The sequence below is a fragment of the Amphibalanus amphitrite genome, unplaced genomic scaffold, assembly GCF_019059575.1.
Source record: "Amphibalanus amphitrite isolate SeventyFive unplaced genomic scaffold, NRLGWU_Aamphi_draft 000013F_arrow, whole genome shotgun sequence".
In the NCBI taxonomy this organism is placed as follows: Eukaryota; Metazoa; Arthropoda; class Thecostraca; order Balanomorpha; family Balanidae; genus Amphibalanus; species Amphibalanus amphitrite.
In genome coordinates this window covers 1,493,490-1,512,212 of record NW_024881509.1, presented here as the reverse complement: position 1 = coordinate 1,512,212, position 18,723 = coordinate 1,493,490, and the positions used below count along the sequence as shown (strand labels likewise).

General features: G+C 46.3%; 2 protein-coding genes across 4 annotated transcripts in view; both read right to left on the bottom strand.

The window, feature by feature from the left end:
• The window catches only part of LOC122383748 (dedicator of cytokinesis protein 7-like), a 649,924-nt gene that overhangs the window by 358,782 nt on the left and 272,419 nt on the right, over positions 1-18,723 (bottom strand). For all 3 annotated transcript variants that reach the window (XR_006256886.1, XR_006256885.1, XM_043370493.1), the window contains exon 17: positions 14,576-14,742. Coding sequence is in view for 1 of the 3 variants with exons in the window: in XM_043370493.1 (XP_043226428.1) it covers positions 14,576-14,742 (167 nt within the window). In the remaining 2 variants the exon portion in view is untranslated. The remainder of the gene's footprint in view (positions 1-14,575; positions 14,743-18,723) is intronic.
• Positions 674-6,158, bottom strand: LOC122383760. Its single transcript, XM_043370514.1, has 2 exons — positions 947-6,158; positions 674-762 (listed from the first exon to the last, which is right to left on the bottom strand). Exon 1 carries the CDS (start codon positions 5,957-5,959, stop codon positions 2,000-2,002), a length of 3,960 nt encoding a protein of 1,319 aa, XP_043226449.1. The 5' UTR covers positions 5,960-6,158; the 3' UTR covers positions 674-762; positions 947-1,999.

The following is an 18,723-nucleotide window of genomic DNA, read 5'->3' as shown; positions in this document are numbered from 1 at the left end:
ACAGCATTGACTCAGAAAATATGAAAAATAAGCACTTCTTTATTAAAAATGACAAATGTTCTGGTCTGGAACAACGCAGCAGAAGCGGAGGTGTCTATCGGGCTCCTCAAAGTCATTCTTCAACAGCGTATTAATAGGTTTAAAATCTCTGCAAGATGCATCCCCCATTTGCTGACTCCAGAGGAAAGGCAAACTCGAGAGGAGGCGTAACGCGAAAATTTTGGCCCCTATATCGAAGATCCAAAAGAGTTCATTCAACTACTTGTTACCGTGGAGGGATTGTGGGTGTCACACGTTGACCCTAAGGGTGTGACCGAGTTGCACAAGTGGAAGCACACTGAGTAAAGGCCACCAAATGTGTGCGACGTGTTTAACTGCAGACTTGTATGCGATTCAACTCTGATTGAATCGATTCTCATGAATCGCTTGAAAATGCCGACTCACTGTGATTGAGTCGGTTGAATCACCTCTTGTCACCATATGAGTTGTGATTGAATCGGTCACACATGGCAACTACAAGTGATTGAGTCGGCAACTCATCTATTTAACTTGATTGAATCAACAAAATGATTCAATCACCATGTACTGGAAATTGAAGCTATGACCATATTTAGTACTACATTATGGAGAAATATATGTGGTATTTGCATCATAGACACACACAATGCACTGCAACATTTTTAGGTAGTGTAGTCGCCGTCTCGTCCAAACGCTAAGCCTCCACACGCCAGATGCTCACTAGTGGTGTATTGCCACAAGTTTCTGTCAAAAACACCGAACTCCGTAAGATTTTCAACTCGCAAATCAATATCACACGCCAGACAAAGGGGGGGGGGGAGAACAAGTGGAACCAGAAACAGCCAAACTCGCGATAAATCATCATAGTAGTTGGTTCCAAAGTTGAACAATCAACCACAATCGACAAAGCGTACGATAACCAACCTACCATCAAATTGGCGTCCGTAGCCTGAAGACGACGACCAAACCAAAACCAAGTCCAAGCCAAGATGCTTCGCTGCAAGCCTCAAGCCATAACGCCGCCTGTACCAACAAACCCGTTCATGTGACACACGTGGCGCACCAGTTTCGATATCCGCGCACGAGGACATAACAGAAATACAGATACAAAGTCATATAATGGTTGAAAGGCCCAAAAAACTCAGTTCAATCATGAAACATGACTCCAGATAACGTTACATGAATGATATCCGAGCGGAATATACCGAAACTTCATTGTACTTACATCCCAACGACATCACGCGCGCGCCAAACCGAACCAAGAACGAATGAAGACCGAAAAGAGGTGGGTGACGACAACACCTCCGATTTTCACACCTCGTCCGAGAGCAGCCAGAGCGTCAAGAAATTAACCGTGTCCTAAAAATTCACAGACATAAATTTACCAAATATAATAACATATTTCCAAGGGCATATACATAAATCTGAACAGACAATTCTCCGATAACATCTCTATTCTCGCAGCTCCAAATAATATTTATCGATATGACCAATAAACAAATGCACAAAACGCAATTCGCAACCATCTTAGACGCTAAGATTTATATATCACCATTTCGCGGTACAAACTAAATTTATTGTCGCAGAAACTCTTACGAGAAACAACAAATACTGGCAGGTAGCGCCAACATCCGTAATGTGCTGCCACCTATAACACACACTGCTCAACACCTAGCTACACCGATCAACCCTCAGCCAAGAGGTCGCTGTGATCGGACCTTAGCCCATCTAAACAGCGCTTACACTCCCCCCTTCAGCCCTGCTGAAACCTATCATAGCGCTCCTTGACTACGCACACAACTCCTCCATTCGCAGCTTAGTGAGCAAAAAAAAAAAACATGGGGAAACAACTCTACAGCTTCCAACTCGGGAGAAAATGGTAACCCCCAAAGGGAGAACGGAAACTGACTTCATATTTACTACCTACAGACAATGCGCTCACCGTACAACCGGCGGCACACCTGCGCACCACCCCCGATACTTACCACTCCAAGTCCGTACTCTGTATCAAAACTAACTTATGCACAGGTCTCAGATAAGACGAGGTGCCGGTTTTCACCACCGCCTTCCTAACTAGCCCGTCCTTACCTGGAATCGTCCTGACGACTCTGCCCATCTTCCACTGACCTCGTGGAACATCAGGGTCTACCAGCAAAACTACATCCCCATCCGTCACGTTCCGCGAGGCGCTCGTCCATTTCTGCCTCTTTTGCAACGTGGGCAGAAATTCATCCCTGAACCTTATCCAAAACTGTCCCGCTAAATATTGTACCTGACGCCACCTGCGGCGGGAGAAGGAATCTGCATCGGAATAATCCCCGGCCATCAGATGCCCACCAGCGCGGAGGAGAAGGAGGTGGGCGGGAGTCAGCGGCTCAAGATTACCCGAACTCGTCGAAATATACGTCAGAGGACGATTATTCAAAATAGCCTCTACCTCGCAGAAGAGAGTACGGAGCGTCTCTTCATCCACTCTTCCCTGCACCGGCATACTGTTCCAGACCTTACGAAAGGTACGTATCTGCCTCTCTGTGAAGCCACCGAAATGAGATCCAGTCGGCGGGTTAAATTTCCAATCTATCCCCTCGGCGAGTGCTGCACGCTGCAAATGCTCCCTGTCAAGACCCTGCAGCGCCTCCCTAAGCTCTCGCTCTGCACCGACTAGGTTAGTACCCATATCGGACACAACATACCTCACTGGCCCTCGCCGCGCAGCGATTCTACGGATGGCGTTTATCATGGAGTCCGACCGTAATGAATCGAGCAACTCGACATGTACTCCCCTGGTAACCATACAGGTACACATCAGACCATACCGAAGTCTCTCCCCCCGTCCAGACTTTACCGCTATCGGCCCAAATACATCTAATCCTACATAAGAAAAGGCAGGAGTCTCCGGAGTCACACGCTCTGACGGTAAGTCGGCCATCAACTGCTGCTGCGGGCGTGAGTTCACTCGCCGACACACGACGCATGAACGCAACATCTGCCTGATCTCTGCGCTCGCCCCTATGACCCAATACCGTTCCCGCAGCTTCCAAAACGTGTGATCTCTTCCCTGATGCCCCACAGAGCAATGGGCATCGCGAATAAGCAAACGAGACACATGGTGTTTACGAAGCAGTATGACAGGATGCTTTACCCTCTCTGAAACCGAAAGTGATTCACCTATACGGCCTCCGACTACCAACAGACCACCCTTAACGCACGGGCGCAGCTGCGACAGCGGATGATCACGCCTCACCTTCACAGGACCCTCCACGTCGAGACTCGGGAAATCAACCGCACCTCTCTGAACATGACGAACTATGGCCACCTCTGCACTCTCCAGATCGGCCACAGTAAGACTGCGCTCAGGCGCCACTGCTCTGGCCCTCAGGCCCCGTCTCTTGGCGAGAACATACCTGCGATACTCGCCAGACTTGATGACATCACAAAACCTGCGAAACCAAGCAACGGCTTTCTTCAGCCGATAGAACGAAGAATAATGTCTGACGAGAGAGTCAGTAGGACTATCTGTCCGATCAGACAGCCCAACCTGACCAACACAAGCAGAGACCTTTACCTCATCCTCGGGCAACTCCACGGCGACTGACGGCTCCTCCGGCCAGCTGTCCTTGTCTTGTGAGAGGAAAACTGGTCCCTTCAGCCATGGCCGCAAAGTACCAGGTCGGGCGCCCCGAGACCCAACATCCGCCGGGTTCGACTTCGACGGCACATATGCCCAGTCCGCGACCTCCGTGGCTGAACGTATCTGTGACAACCGATTGGCTACAAAGGTCCTAAGTCTAGAGGTCCTATTTCTAATCCAGCTAAGAACTATCAAACTATCTGTCCACAGTCTGACGCTGTCCAGCTCCATGGCCATCTCCCGGACCAACAACTGCTTGATCCTTACGGCGAGTGTCGCCGCGGTGAGCTCCAGCCGAGGAACTGTCTGAACACACCGGATCGGGTTCACTCGTGCCTTACCAAATACGAACCCAACAGAAATCTCCCTGCCACTACTCACCGTCTCTACCTCTCTTCTGACATAGGCCACCGCCGCGTGAGCCACCTCACTTGCATCCGCGAAGATATGCAGCTCCGTCCTCAGAACTACGCCAGGGGTCCCGGAGATGTCCCTGTCTAAACGAACCGAATCCAGCTGCCTGGCCTCGGACAGCCACTGCGCCCACTCGTCAGCGAGCTCATCGGGTATCATGTCATCCCAGCTGCAAGATAAAGAGCACAATCTCTGCAACAGCGCCTTACCAACCAAAGTCACTGGTGCGATAATCCCCAACGGATCGAAAATCGAACTCACCGTGGACAGGATTCCCCGACGTGAGACCGGCCTGTCCCCCTTAGTGAAGTCAAAGCAGAATGAATCACCGTTCACTTCCCACTTAAGTCCTAGAGTTCGCTCCGTCATCAACCTATCCTTGTCCAGATCGAGGTCCTTGAGGTTCTTACCCCTGTCTTCTTCAGAGATCTCCTTCAGGAATGCTGCACTGTTGCTAGTGAACTTCCTCATGTTGAAGGCACCGCGACCACACAAGGCCTTCAGATCATGAGCCAGTCCAACGGCATCGTCAACAGATGTCACCGCCACTGCAACATCATCAACGTAACTGTTGCGAACCAATACCTCTGCTGCCTCGGGAAACTGCTCAGCTCCCTCTGCTGCGCACTGTCTGAGAGCGAGAGATGCCACACTGCTGCTGGATACGGCCCCAAACACGTGGGACCGCATTTTCCAGACCTCGACCTCTCCATCCAGATCATCATCACAAAACCAGAGAAACCTCAGCATATCAGAGTCCGATTCTGGGACATGCACCCTATGGTACATGGCCTCTACGTCACACGTGAAGGCAACCGGTCCCTCCCGAAACCTGCAGAGAACCCCCACTAAGGAGTTAGTCAAGTTGGGTCCCCTCTTCAACATGTCGTTCAAACTGACACCATTTGACTGAGCAGCGCAATCGAAAACGACTCGTAGCTTACCCTTCTCAGTCTCCTGCACCCCGTGGTGCGGAAGATACCAGACTGGCTGGCTGCATACCTCGTCATCCGGCACTCTGATGGCGTAGCCGTCCCGATCCAACGAACGAATGATCTCTCGATAGCTCTCAAAGTACTTTGGATCTCTCTTGAACTTCCCACGCAGGGACTCGAACCGTCTCCTCGCTGTGGGAAGGCTGTCAGGAATGTCTCCCAACTGGTTCCTGGGCAGTGCCACCTCGTAGTGCCCCTCATCATCTTTACGAATGGTGGCCTTGACCTCCACCAACCACTCCTGGTCATTTACCGATAGCGCCTCGGAGTCATCCGAAGTGTCCTTAAACTCTGCCTCGTACATGCTATGAAACATGTCAGTGAGGTCACTCTGTTTACTCGCTCGGGGTTCTGTCACACGGAGAAAATGCACCACTGCTCGCGAGTCACACTCACCTTCAACTCCTGGGCACCGAGGACCGATCACGTACCAACCAAGACAGGTTTTCACCCCGCAAGGTCCGCTCCCTTCCTCAGGATGCCGTACCTCCTGAGCCACCAAAAGTTGTGCGGCATTTGAGCCAATCATTAGCTCTACCGGAGCCTCCAAGTCACGCATCGGTATACCGACCAGATGTGGCCATCTCTCCAAATCCTCCGAGTGACACCCATCCTGCCTCGAGACAGGGATCTGGTCGAGAGTGAATAACGGTGGCAGAGGAAACGTCTCGTCAGAGGAAGTGGGACCAACTTTAGCTCCGTCCACCACCGCCGACTTAACCTCCCGGCCCTCGCTCGTCACCGTGTCGATGGTGATGGTCACCTCGTCCTTCTCTAAACTCAACTGACTCGCCAGACGTGAAGTTACAAAACACCCCGAACTGCCCTGATCTAGGAAGGCGCTCGTGAACACCTCCTTCCCAGCTTTATCAATCAGCCTCACCGGCACCACAGGCATCATGGTGTAGCCGCCTCTGGCATCACTCACTCCAACACCAGCACTGACAATTTTTGGTGCAGTTGGCGAGACCTCAGGACTGGATAAGTTCTGCGGATCAGGACTCCTGTGCAACAGAGTTGCATGCCGGCGCCCACAGATGCCACAGGTCAAGCGGCACTGACAGGACCTGGCCAGGTGTCCTGGTTGCAGACAACCGAAGCAGAGCTGCTTCTGGAAAAGAAAGGCCTTCCTCTCTCAAGAGGTTTCCAGCGTAGCTGCTCGCATGCGTCTGTACGGTGAGGCTTCCCACAGAACATGCATGCCTCTGGGCGTAGTTCAGCACCGCCTACACCAAGCCGACTATCAGCAGCCTTCGAAGCCGGCGTCGCACGACCCCCGCCTGGAGAAGGCCTGCCGCCTCGTCCAGGGCTTCCACCACTGACGTTCAACGCATTCACCCTGTGATTGCCAGCTCGTCTATCACGCACGTCACTTGATCTGGAGGCAGAACCCCCCAGATCACCACTGGCACCGACACCGAACACTGGGTTCTTCAGGATCCTGAGCTCCCTCTCAAGGAAACTAACCAAATCCCTGAAGCCCACGAAGCCACCACCCTGCTCTCGACCCATCAGCATATCCGCCTCTCGGAGCCATCTGTCTCTGAGGAAGTTGGGAAGTTTCTGCACCACCTCACGCAAAGTCCGCGGGTGCTCTAGCTCCCCCATGCGGACGTCAGTCATCGCGTTTTGTACTTCCACCAAAAAGAGAACCAATCCATCAAGGCCCTGGACGTCCCCAGGGTGGACCCTGGGCCATGACCGTAACTTCCCAATATACGAATCAATGAGAGTATGTGGGTTACCGTACTCCCGCTCAAGGGCACGTCGGGCCTGCTGATAGCCATCCTCTCCGAGATGAAGGAAGTTTCTTACTATCCGGTTTGGACGTCCTCGCGTGTACTGGTCTAAATAAGCCATTAGCTCACACTGGTCAGTAGTCTTGTTGACTACCCGCGTATCAAAAGACCTGACGAACAAACGATAATCCTGGACGTTACCAGAAAACGGCTCCAAAACTGACTGCGGCAGCAAGGACCGCTGTATGTGCAGGGATAGTGCCTTGGTCACGTTATCAGACTCGGATGGACGCCCATGTACCTGAATAACATGAGCTCGCCTCTCTGCATCAGTAAGTGGTCTACCAATGCTCACCAACTGTTCCTCCAAGTCCAACTGTTCTCTCCTAGCTGCAATCCTTACCTTCTCTTGCTCCATCCTAGCCCTGCTGGCCACCTCCTGCTCAGCTAGAGCTTCCCGCTCCTTTAAAATGGTCAACCGTGCCAACAACGTCTGTGCGCTATCAGCTGCCACTGAGTGAGACACCCCTGTGCTACTGTGAGATACCTTTGGCTCCACAATGTCCATCTCAGCAGACTCATGATCTTCCGCAGACTTACTTTCTCGCTGGATGAAATCCCACAACCTATCTATCAGTTCAGCCTTTTTCCCAGTAGTATCCAGACCCTTCCCAGCTAATTCCCTCTGCAAATCCTCAACCTTCAATTTTCCCAGTTCCTCCCTAGTATACATGTTGCCTTACTCTCTATGTTACCATCTAAGTCAGCACAAATCAGTGAATTCAAAATAGGGAAAGCTGCGAATGACGGGTTTAGTGCAATACTCCTTATTATACAACTCCGATCCACATTTCACGCGAGGCACCCACACAGTACACGCATTGTACACTTCCTACCAATAATACATACACATTAACATACAATGAGTAATGACACTGGATTTTCTATTTGGTTTTATGATTTTCTATAAAAATACACTGCAAACACACTCCAACCCAATTCCTCTTACTGTCCCCTCACCTTGTGACTAATAGAACTAGTCCAAGTCCGATGAGAACTCCCAAGAGTTCTGATGCTGCTCCAAGCAGGCTGCAGTGGTCAACAGCTCCAGTCGGCAGCTCCAAGCTGGCTGCAGGAGTCCACAGCTCCGAGCAGGCTGCAGGAGTCCACAGCCCCGAGCAGGCTGCAGGGGTCCACAGCTCCGAACAGGCTGCAGGAGTCCACAGCTCCGAGCAGGCCGCAGTCCACAGCCCAGGGCAGGCTGCAGGAGTCAACAGCTCCGAGCAGGTTGCAGGAGTCTACACAGCTCCAAGCAGGCTGCAGGAGTCCACACAGCTCCAAGCCAGCTGCAGAAGTCTACACAGCTCCAAGCAGGCCGCAGAAGTAGACAGCTCCGAGCAGGCCGCAGGGGTAGACAGCTCCGAGCAGGCCGCAGGGGTAGACAGCTCCGAGCAGGCCGCAGGAGTAGACAGCTCCGAGCAGGCCGCAGGAGTAGACAGCTCCGAGCAGGAGCCAGAGCCTTTGATGAAACTGTAGTCGCCGTCTCGTCCAAACGCTAAGCCTCCACACGCCAGATGCTCACTAGTGGTGTATTGCCACAAGTTTCTGTCAAAAACACCGAACTCCGTAAGATTTTCAACTCGCAAATCAATATCACACGCCAGACAAAGGGGGGGGGGGGGGAGAACAAGTGGAACCAGAAACAGCCAAACTCGCGATAAATCATCATAGTAGTTGGTTCCAAAGTTGAACAATCAACCACAATCGACAAAGCGTACGATAACCAACCTACCATCAAATTGGCGTCCGTAGCCTGAAGACGACGACCAAACCAAAACCAAGTCCAAGCCAAGATGCTTCGCTGCAAGCCTCAAGCCATAACGCCGCCTGTACCAACAAACCCGTTCATGTGACACACGTGGCGCACCAGTTTCGATATCCGCGCACGAGGACATAACAGAAATACAGATACAAAGTCATATAATGGTTGAAAGGCCCAAAAAACTCAGTTCAATCATGAAACATGACTCCAGATAACGTTACATGAATGATATCCGAGCGGAATATACCGAAACTTCATTGTACTTACATCACAACGACATCACGCGCGCGCCAAACCGAACCAAGAACGAATGAAGACCGAAAAGAGGTGGGTGACGACAACACCTCCGATTTTCACACCTCGTCCGAGAGCAGCCAGAGCGTCAAGAAATTAACCGTGTCCTAAAAATTCACAGACATAAATTTACCAAATATAATAACATATTTCCAAGGGCATATACATAAATCTGAACAGACAATTCTCCGATAACATCTCTATTCTCGCAGCTCCAAATAATATTTATCGATATGACCAATAAACAAATGCACAAAACGCAATTCGCAACCATCTTAGACGCTAAGATTTATATATCACCATTTCGCGGTACAAACTAAATTTATTGTCGCAGAAACTCTTACGAGAAACAACAAATACTGGCAGGTAGCGCCAACATCCGTAATGTGCTGCCACCTATAACACACACTGCTCAACACCTAGCTACACCGATCAACCCTCAGCCAAGAGGTCGCTGTGATCGGACCTTAGCCCATCTAAACAGCGCTTACAGGTAGTTCGTCAGTATTATAAATGCGCACTGCTATCATAATTGAAAAATCATAAAAAAATGTTTAAAGTATTTAATCAAACTGTAAACACAAAATTATACATACCGGGTGGCCAAAAAAAAAAAACGTTCCGAACTTTGGAGGCCTATATCTCAAATTCTAGTGCGAATAACGAGCCAAAACTTTTATCAAGTTTGCGTCACTTCTTTGCGCATTGGTATGCCAAATTATAACACTGTACCATCATTTTCAAGCCAGCAATCTTATGTTGGATTAAGTAAGACATTTTTGCTTTTTTGCCGTTGTTGAACGGTAGTAATGATTGGCTTAGACGTACCATGTTAGAAAAAAAATAGAAAAAATAGAATACGTGAATGATACCAGCACGTGTGTTGTTATTTTTAATATTTTTGTCCCACTTATGTACCAAATATCCAAATACTAAGCCAAAATTGTGTTAATGGATGCCATTCGTTTCAACACAAGTTCTGTTCGAGCAAAAGGAGTGACACGGTGCATGGGTTACAGCTGATCGCCCTCTTTTCAAGATCAAATAGTAAAACGACCGAATAAGGATAAAGGCTAGAGGGAATGTGTCACCCTGAGGCCTGAACCATCAATGAGCCTATAGTGCCAGTAGCAGTCATGGCTGCAGGCCGTGGTGCCGAGATGGAAGTGGCCCGTTCACTGACATTTTTAGTAAACATCTGAGCAAAAAAGTGATTTTTACATGGCATGCTAGAAACACGAACCGTTTAAAAAGTAATCAACCGAATAACATAAATATCATACCATTTACTGAAAATATATGCCGCATTGACTATTGGAAGTTTAAAGGTTGTATCTTTATCACTTTCTGAGAAATATTGATTTAAAATTGGGAACGTTTTTTCTGGGCCACCCGGTATATGTCAATGCATGAAGATGAAAAATGCATGTAAAGTTTCTTTCCATTGCCCTAAAATCAGTATAGTAATCAAGTTAACAGTAGCAGTAAGCAGGCGCACATTGCTCAACAGTCAACACACATGTTTTAGATATCATGTTAATCTTTATATTTTCAATACCCTGTTTCATCAGGACATTTGTGAGCAGGCAAAACATATTGATGAATACACAATGCATGTTCACATTATAATGGTAACCTTAATTACTGATTTGATTTTGGGCTAAGGGTCATAAATTGCTTGATCTAACCCATGGTCTTCTAACTCACTTTACATTTCCCAGCAGAATCAGCGTTTACCTATCAACATAAATAATTGGAATACCTTGGCTTATGAGCATTGATGGATCTGTCACATATTGCCGTGGCTCCCAATTACACAAAAGTAAAGATACCTACAATGGCGAAAAGTAGATACATACCCTACTAGGTATTAAAAACTCAACCACCTTCACTTCACCTCCACTATCACCCAAAAACTATTGTTTTCATAGCTCATGAACAAACAATCTTTATCCGTTTGATGTTCTTCGCCTTCTAGTTTTGAGGACCGCTAACAGAGGCCTCTTGCACCAAAATCCTCTTGCACCAATGCTTGGATTATTTTGCATCGTATACCCAGTCCAAGTCTCAAATGTAACAATTTGCGTGCAAAATTTAGCAAGCACATGTAGGATTATGTATTGGGCTATTGCAAACAAATTTACCACCTTTAGATTAGCTTATTCTGAAACCGGTTTTTCGATTTTACCTAGCTAGGTAGTTTGGTGCAAGAGGCCTCAGTTTTGCATTCGATGCTAAATTTGGATTAGAGATTTGCCAGACTGCTCGCAATATTTGCCACGTGCAAACCACGCAGAATATGCTTTTATGTCGCAGCTGCGTCAATATACGCTGCAACTACCTAGTGGCTAGTGCTGGGCTAAATACATATTGCCAAACCAATTTAGATTTTTACTGTTATAATTTTTTCTTTAATAAATTGGACAGAATAAAAAAAATTAGACGCATGCATAAATATGCTTAATTGAATCTAAAAATATAAACTATGCATTTTATATAGTTCTGCTGCTGAATAAAAGATGGCTGCCCACTTAGCGCATGCGTATAAAGGCCTGGCCACACTATGCGTTTTCTGCGTGGGTTTTTTTTGCGAGTGCGTGTTTTGCGTACATTATATGAAACTTAATAAAGCCTTCATGATAATTAAAAGTTTTTATAAAAAAAAAATATTACAAAAACGTAATATCGTTTCTTTCTAGAACCATATCACGCAAATCACGCAAACTCGTAAAAGCAAAAAACGCACGCAGAAAACGCATAGTGTAGCCAGGCCATTACAAAGCTCCGCCGCGTATGAAGTTTGGTGTCGTGGGGCTTGGAATTGTTATTTTGTCATTGAAGATATGGATGGTTGAGGTAGTTTTACCATGAGAGCATTCAAATTTATATTATGTAACTATTGAATAGCTTCGTAAGTGTCGATAATCCGTATTCTTGATACCTAGTAAAGAAAACTTGTAGCGCGCCGAAAATGTCTAGTCCTGTGTAATGCTTTACCGGCTTTACCACTGCTTCATAAAGTATCAATCAATATTTTTTATATGGCTGATCACCAACTATTTTAGTTTGGGTATTACAATAGATTTGCAAATTTTGGTCCTTTTCGATGATGCTGATAATAATATGTGGTGGTGTTCTGTGAGATTTTGCATATGTTTCCTTTTGCAAGCGTCAGGCAGATGAATAAATTTATAAGTCCTCTGGTAGCTTCATTTGTAACAGAACTTGTGTATTCTGTACTTAAATTATCGTCTTTACACCATATTTATATAAATACAGGGTGTCCCAGAAGTCTTGAAGCTTTTTTATTTTTGTCGTGTGACCTTGCTATGCCACCGATTAAGGCAAATGACGCCTCAAACGAAAGAGAAAGAACTGAAATTTTGTATTTTCATGCGTAGAGCACCACTTTAGGCAAGGTGGCTCCCGTTGTGAGTCGCACAAGATTGAGCACGAGAGATCACGTTCTTCGCTGCCGCCAAGATCTCCCGGTTTGCGAAACACCGGTGTCGCCATGCCCGTTTCTGGTCAGCTTCAGAGCCTCATTTCATGAAGCGAGCCAGGAAACAGTATTGGATCTCCGAGAAAACATTAGCAACATAATGATTTACTGATCAGAAAGTCTCCTGACATGTTTGCACGCATCCATTACGGAAATAAGGCTCAGGTGCTTGAGCACGCTAAGCAACAGCCCGTTGTAATCCTTTGATTCGTCGCATTATTATGGAGCTAAAACAAATATCAACCCGTCGGAAATATATGTCGCTAATATTATGTCGCTCGCTTCAGGGAATAAGACTCTGAAGCTGACAAGAAACGGGCATGGCGACACCGGTGTTTCGCAAACCGGGAGATCTTGCCGGCAGCGAAGAACGTGATCTCTCGTGCTCAATCTTGTGCGACTCACAACGAGGGCCACCTGACTAAAGTGGTGCTCTACGCATGAAAATACAAAATTTCAGTTTTCTCTTTCGTTTGAGGCATGATTCGCCTTAATCGGTGGCATAGCAAGGTCACACGACAAAATTAAAAAAGCTTCAAGACTTCTGGGACACCCTGTACCTACAATTTTGTTGAGTTCAGTATAGATTTAGTACTTTTCTATGTGTTTTTTTTTTTGTATTCTCCCAGTGTATTTGGTTGGTATCAGTTTGGTATCAGTTTCCAAAAATTTCTTAAATTGATATCACATATGTAATTATATAACATGTTGATTGAATCGCGTTGAGTTAAATAATGAGTTGAGTCATTCCCTGAATCACTGATAATGGGATGAGTCGTGATTGAATCGCTTGGAAAATCAGACTGGTTGATTGAGTTATGATTGAATCGGTCATTTCATCAAGTGAGTCGTGATTGAATTGATTGATTTTTTTTTTTGCATCGCTTACAAGTCTATGTTTAAGTCAGTCGGCAAGGTGACAGTGGTTGCATTTTGGGATGCTGACGGGGCTCTGCTCGTTAACTTTCTAAAACAGAGGCCCACAATTGACGATGAACACTACACCTCCCTTCGATAATAGTTGCGAGCAGCAGATATCGAGGAGAGACAAGGGAAGCTGACTAAAAGTGTGCGCCTGATCCATGACCACGCACCAGCACACATGAGCAGGGTGACGATCAGCGAAGCAGTGAGCTGTGGCTTCGAGTTGTAGTCACATCCACTTTTTTCTCCGTACCTTGCACCCTCTGGTTGCCACCTCTTCCCCAACATAAGGAAATTGCTTAGCAATGGCAACTTCGCCGACAGCAAGGAGACAAAAGCAGCCGTCTTGGACGTGCCAGATGGGTCCAAAACCCACTTGGCTATGGAGACCCTGGGGCCTCTCGCGAAGCGCTGCGCGAAATGTTTTTGTCTCAACGCTGGTTATTTGACTAAATGAACATTTTTGGTCTGATAAGTCGACGTCGTATCTCTGCTCCTTCATGGTCGAGCCGAGAACTTTTTGAACACCCCTCGTATGAGTGCTAATGCAAGAAAGTATAAATAGGAGAAACCGGTAGAAGAAATCTAAAAACACGAGAGAGCGAGCACAAAAGAGCCATCAGAAACGGCGACGAGAACCACTCAGGGATCTCAAACCATGTTTTGGAGACGGGTCATGACATTCAGTGGGGTGGGGTCAAAATTATGGCGTACGTGGCTAACTGGAAGAAGCGAAAAATCAAAGAGGGCATTTTTATAACAAAAATAAACACAAACATTCTTCTCAACACAAAACCAGGTGTGCCAGTAAACAACATCTACTGTGTGCTCTGATTACACAGTATGCTGTGTACATCTTGAATGTGTATATCTTGAGTAGAGATGCGGAATTGGTGGTGCGAACGAATCGACGAAACGAGAGATATTTTTGAATTTTGTAAAGAATAATTTATGTGATATATTGTGTCATATATTGTGATGAATGCGTCATTTATGTACTCGAACTTCGAAGCGAAACGACTGAGATAGTGTAGTATATGTGTCTCACTGTATTTTAGTTTTTAACGAGCTGACGAAGAAAGCAGTATAGCTTCCGAAAGCTTCTCGAATAAACGAAGAGCTGGAAGTACGGTTATCGTTATCAGCATATTTGCCATTGTTTTAGTTGGTTTTTGGTTTGGTATCGGTTTTAAAATTTTCTCTGCTTGAAATCGCTGCTACAAACATGCGTCCCACCTGTTGAAGGCGCGCGCGCGCGGCAGTGACGAGGCGCGGGCGGTGTGGCCGGCGACGGTCGGCGGCGGAGGCTCGGCGCCCGCCGGCGACAGACCGCACTGGTAGTGCACGTACGTCATCAGCAGGCTGTTGCGGCCGTGCTGGTCGTTCCGGCCCTCGAGCAGCTCCTGCCGGCCGGTCCGTGATTGGGGACTGTTGGGACTTCACACTGCGCACGGCACAGCCGTACTGGTTGCCACAACCACAGCCATCTTACATACTAGTATGCTACGGACAGCGCTTTAAAAATTTGGACAAAACTTTGTTTCCACTGTTGCCGAAGTCACAATCGAGTAAGTGGTTCTGTCCATGGTAGTTATACATCACAATGGAATGCAGGTTCCACAGCATGACAACACGACTGTTCTATGTCTAGTTTCAAAACGCACGTATGGAATTGGTCGTGAATAATCCACATGTTCAATGAGCCGACGTTCGATATCATCAGGCACAGTTTTTGCCCTTTTCGCCAGCTAAAATGTGTGCTTCAACGAAAACCGTACTTGGAGCAATTACAGCGTGCTTAAACTGTTTTCACCCCCAATTACAGTTCCCTCAGCACCGATAATGCTGTTGATATTATTTAGATATAGTACACCGATAATGCTGTTGATATTTAAGAAATGTTGATTTCATAGAAATGCTAGCAGTTTTTGAATGAACAACTGTCATTCACCGACATTGTCCGGTCTCTGGTTCCGGAGACCCTTTGTTTTCTTCTCGCGACACATGAAAATGCAACTGGCACGTGTCGTGGGGGGTCGTGCCGTCAGCTGATTACGCCCCAGGGTACGGCATGTCGCAAACAGGTCGGCGACCTTCCATGGGCCACCAACTCGTCACAACAGACGAGAGAATGAACGAGGAGTACTAGCATTTTCCCTTGACGCACGCTAGGGCCCGTTCCATGGCTCAGCAGGAGCAGACGTGACCTGTTCAAAAAAGTGTTCACCCCCAACACCAGCGCACTCAGGCGCAGCTGAAATTTTTAGGGCACATAGACAACTTCTTGACCGACAGTGTGGTGGGTTCGAGACCGTACCCTAGCGTACAATTTATTTGTAGCTCTATAAGAACATTGACATTTTTCAAAAAAGTGTGCCAATGTAAGGGCTGACGGAAATCAATAAATGTAACACATACACTGTAAAAAAAGTTTAGCTCCCTTTGCGCTAAACCGGTGCTACTAGGGTGCTATTCAGATGCTAAGAATTTATGATGCTTAAAATAAGCAGTATTTTACAAGGCAGATGCTAAAATATAGCATCACATGCTTTAAGTATGCTACGATAAATGGATGCTTGGTTTAAGCTCCCGTTATAAAATAGCGTAATTCATTATAGCACCTTATACTAATGAAGGTGCTGCATACCTACTAGCACCCCATTTCATTATCTTGGAAACATCAATACATGGTGCTAAACATCTGCTAATTAGCTCCTTAGGTGCTAACGTTGTGCTACAATGAAGCAATGTAAAAAATATTAGCACTTTTGGTTTTGTTTTTTTGTTTGTTTTGTTGGGTTAGGCTCTTTCGGTCGACAAGACCATTGCAGAGCCGGAAGGATGATAGGAATTAGGGGGAGACATTGGTCTGGGCAGGCATCCTAGTGAGTCGCCGGGGCTGAGCCCGTCCGAAGACAAGCCACCCAGCCCCAAGGCACTCACTGCACCCGGCTACGGGGTGCGCTCCCTCGGGAGCAGCGGTGCCGCTCCAAGGGAGCAGCCCGCATGAGATAAAGTTGCCTGTCCAGCCCGGAGGGGGGTGGCGGTGTGGAGGAGAAGGATTTCAGTATCCTGAGGATAGAAGCATGGAACGGATGTCAAAATAAAAATATTTATTTAGTGCTAAACAACTGCTATTAAGGTGCTTTGGATTACACCTATTCCGATGGAACCCTGGAGTACAACCAGGGCACCGAAGCTTCAAACGTCACACACAGATGGCGCTGTTTCATACGACTTTGAATTACTGCGATTTTTGATGCTTTTTTTGCACCACTGATATACCTAGTTGCACATTTTTTTTTGCGTTTTCCAAAAGGGGCAGAAGTAATATAGATAAGATGCATCTTCAAAACCTCTGCAACATTCATCACGTGACTATTGGCAACGCTTTTGTTCCGAAACTGACAACTGAAACCAATTCAATTCATTATATAGGTCACAAAAGCAACGGCGAAACATCTTTGCTTTCCCACGCGATCGGCGTGACTGGTGGTGGGAAAAGTTTCGAATCGACATCGTCGGGTCAATGTGGACACCTAAATTTTTAGGAGTTCATCTCTTTTCAGGGTGTGACCGCCTGTGATCGGTAGTGATAAATATAATATATAATAAGATAATATATATATATATATATATATATATATATATATATATATATATATATATATATATATATATATATATATATATGTTTCATTGAAGAAGACCGCATTTCGTGTGTTAATCAGCTTCTTTTGGACTTTTTCGATAGAACGTACGGATGACAGAATTCTGACACTGCATGACATGGCCGTGTAAATGAATGACAAACTCTGACATTCATTTTTTCAGTTCTTCAGAGAGCAAGTGGTACCACGTGTTTTTGCATGTTTTTTGGAATTTAAAAGTGTAGAAATGAAAACAGTGTGTAAAATTTATTTGAATCGTTCCTGTAACGTTTGCTTGTCTTATTTTCTGTAGACATATGTTTTGTATATAATCGCTTGAAAATGTCATGCTGAATATGACGAAACCGGTTGCGATATAAATGACTATTCTTGGAGAGTTACTGAAGGGTCTTAATGATAACGATAAGCAACACGTACGTTCTATCGAAAAAGTCCAAAAGAAGCTGATTAACACACGAAATGCGGTCTTCTTCAATGAAACATGTCTTGAACAAGGGTTGCTTCCTAAGTATTCAGATATCAGACTTCATGACCCAGCAATCCGCCAGCGGCAGTGCACGCTAGATTTCAGAAGAAAACTAGTGGAAGAACAGCTCAAAGACAAACAGATAGAACTTGTGAAGCTAGAAGAGGAACAAAAGACACTTCAAAGTGATTTCGCTAAAGGGACCATTCATAGTGATCTAAAGGCGGATATATATCGTGCCCTGCATGACAATTACGTCTACTATGATAGTGTCGTGCGTGATAGGACTGTGAAGAAACTCAACAAATTGTATGGTGGTCAGCTTCCCTTGAAAAACGGCAAAGATTCATTTGTGAATTTATCATCCAAAGCACTCAGTGAAAATGAAAGAAACTTTCTGAATCTCGGTATCAACTGTCATGTAGAAAGCAAGTTTAACGCCGCTGAGAAGTACACGGAAATCGAACTTTTGTTTCAGCAAGTCGTAGAATTAGAAAAGGAGAAGAAAGTGATAATCAAACCTGAATTGAAGCCACAACTCCTTGCTGAAGCCTCTAAGGACAGGTCTAACCGTCGGAATAAGAAACATGCAATTTTGACCCCTGAGCTTAGAGAGGCCGCAAGAAAGCTAAGGGAAGATGACAGTATTGTTATTCGTAGAGCAGATAAAACGGCTATTTACGTCATACTTGACAAAAAAGAGTACAGTGACAAAATCAATGCTATCCTCTCAGATACGAGCAAGTTTCAAAAGATACGCGCAGATCCAACCGACAGTCTCAAAAAGAAAGTGAACAAACTGATATCGTGCGCCAACGCGGAAATAGGTGGCGTCCATTTCAAGGAAATAATAGGTGACTACAAGCCCGGTTATCTGTACGGCAACGTAAAGGTCCACAAGGAGGGTAACCCACTAAGGCCTATCATCTCCCAGGTACCGACGCCCACGTATTTGATCGCAAAGCAGCTTAACAGTCTGGTCACACCGTACGTCCCCACAGCAAATACACTAAAATCAACTGATGATTTTATCACGGTCTTACGGTGCACCCAGCCCCAAGGTATTCTGGCCTCACTGGATGTCGAAAGTTTATTTACAAATGTACCAGTAGATGAGACCGTAGACATCATCCTCAAGTATGTGTATGAAAATGAAAACGTTCCTGCGCCAAGACTCCCAAAGCAGATACTCAAAGAGTTACTGCTACTGTGCACTAAAGAAGCCCCGTTCCAGTCACCCTCGGGAC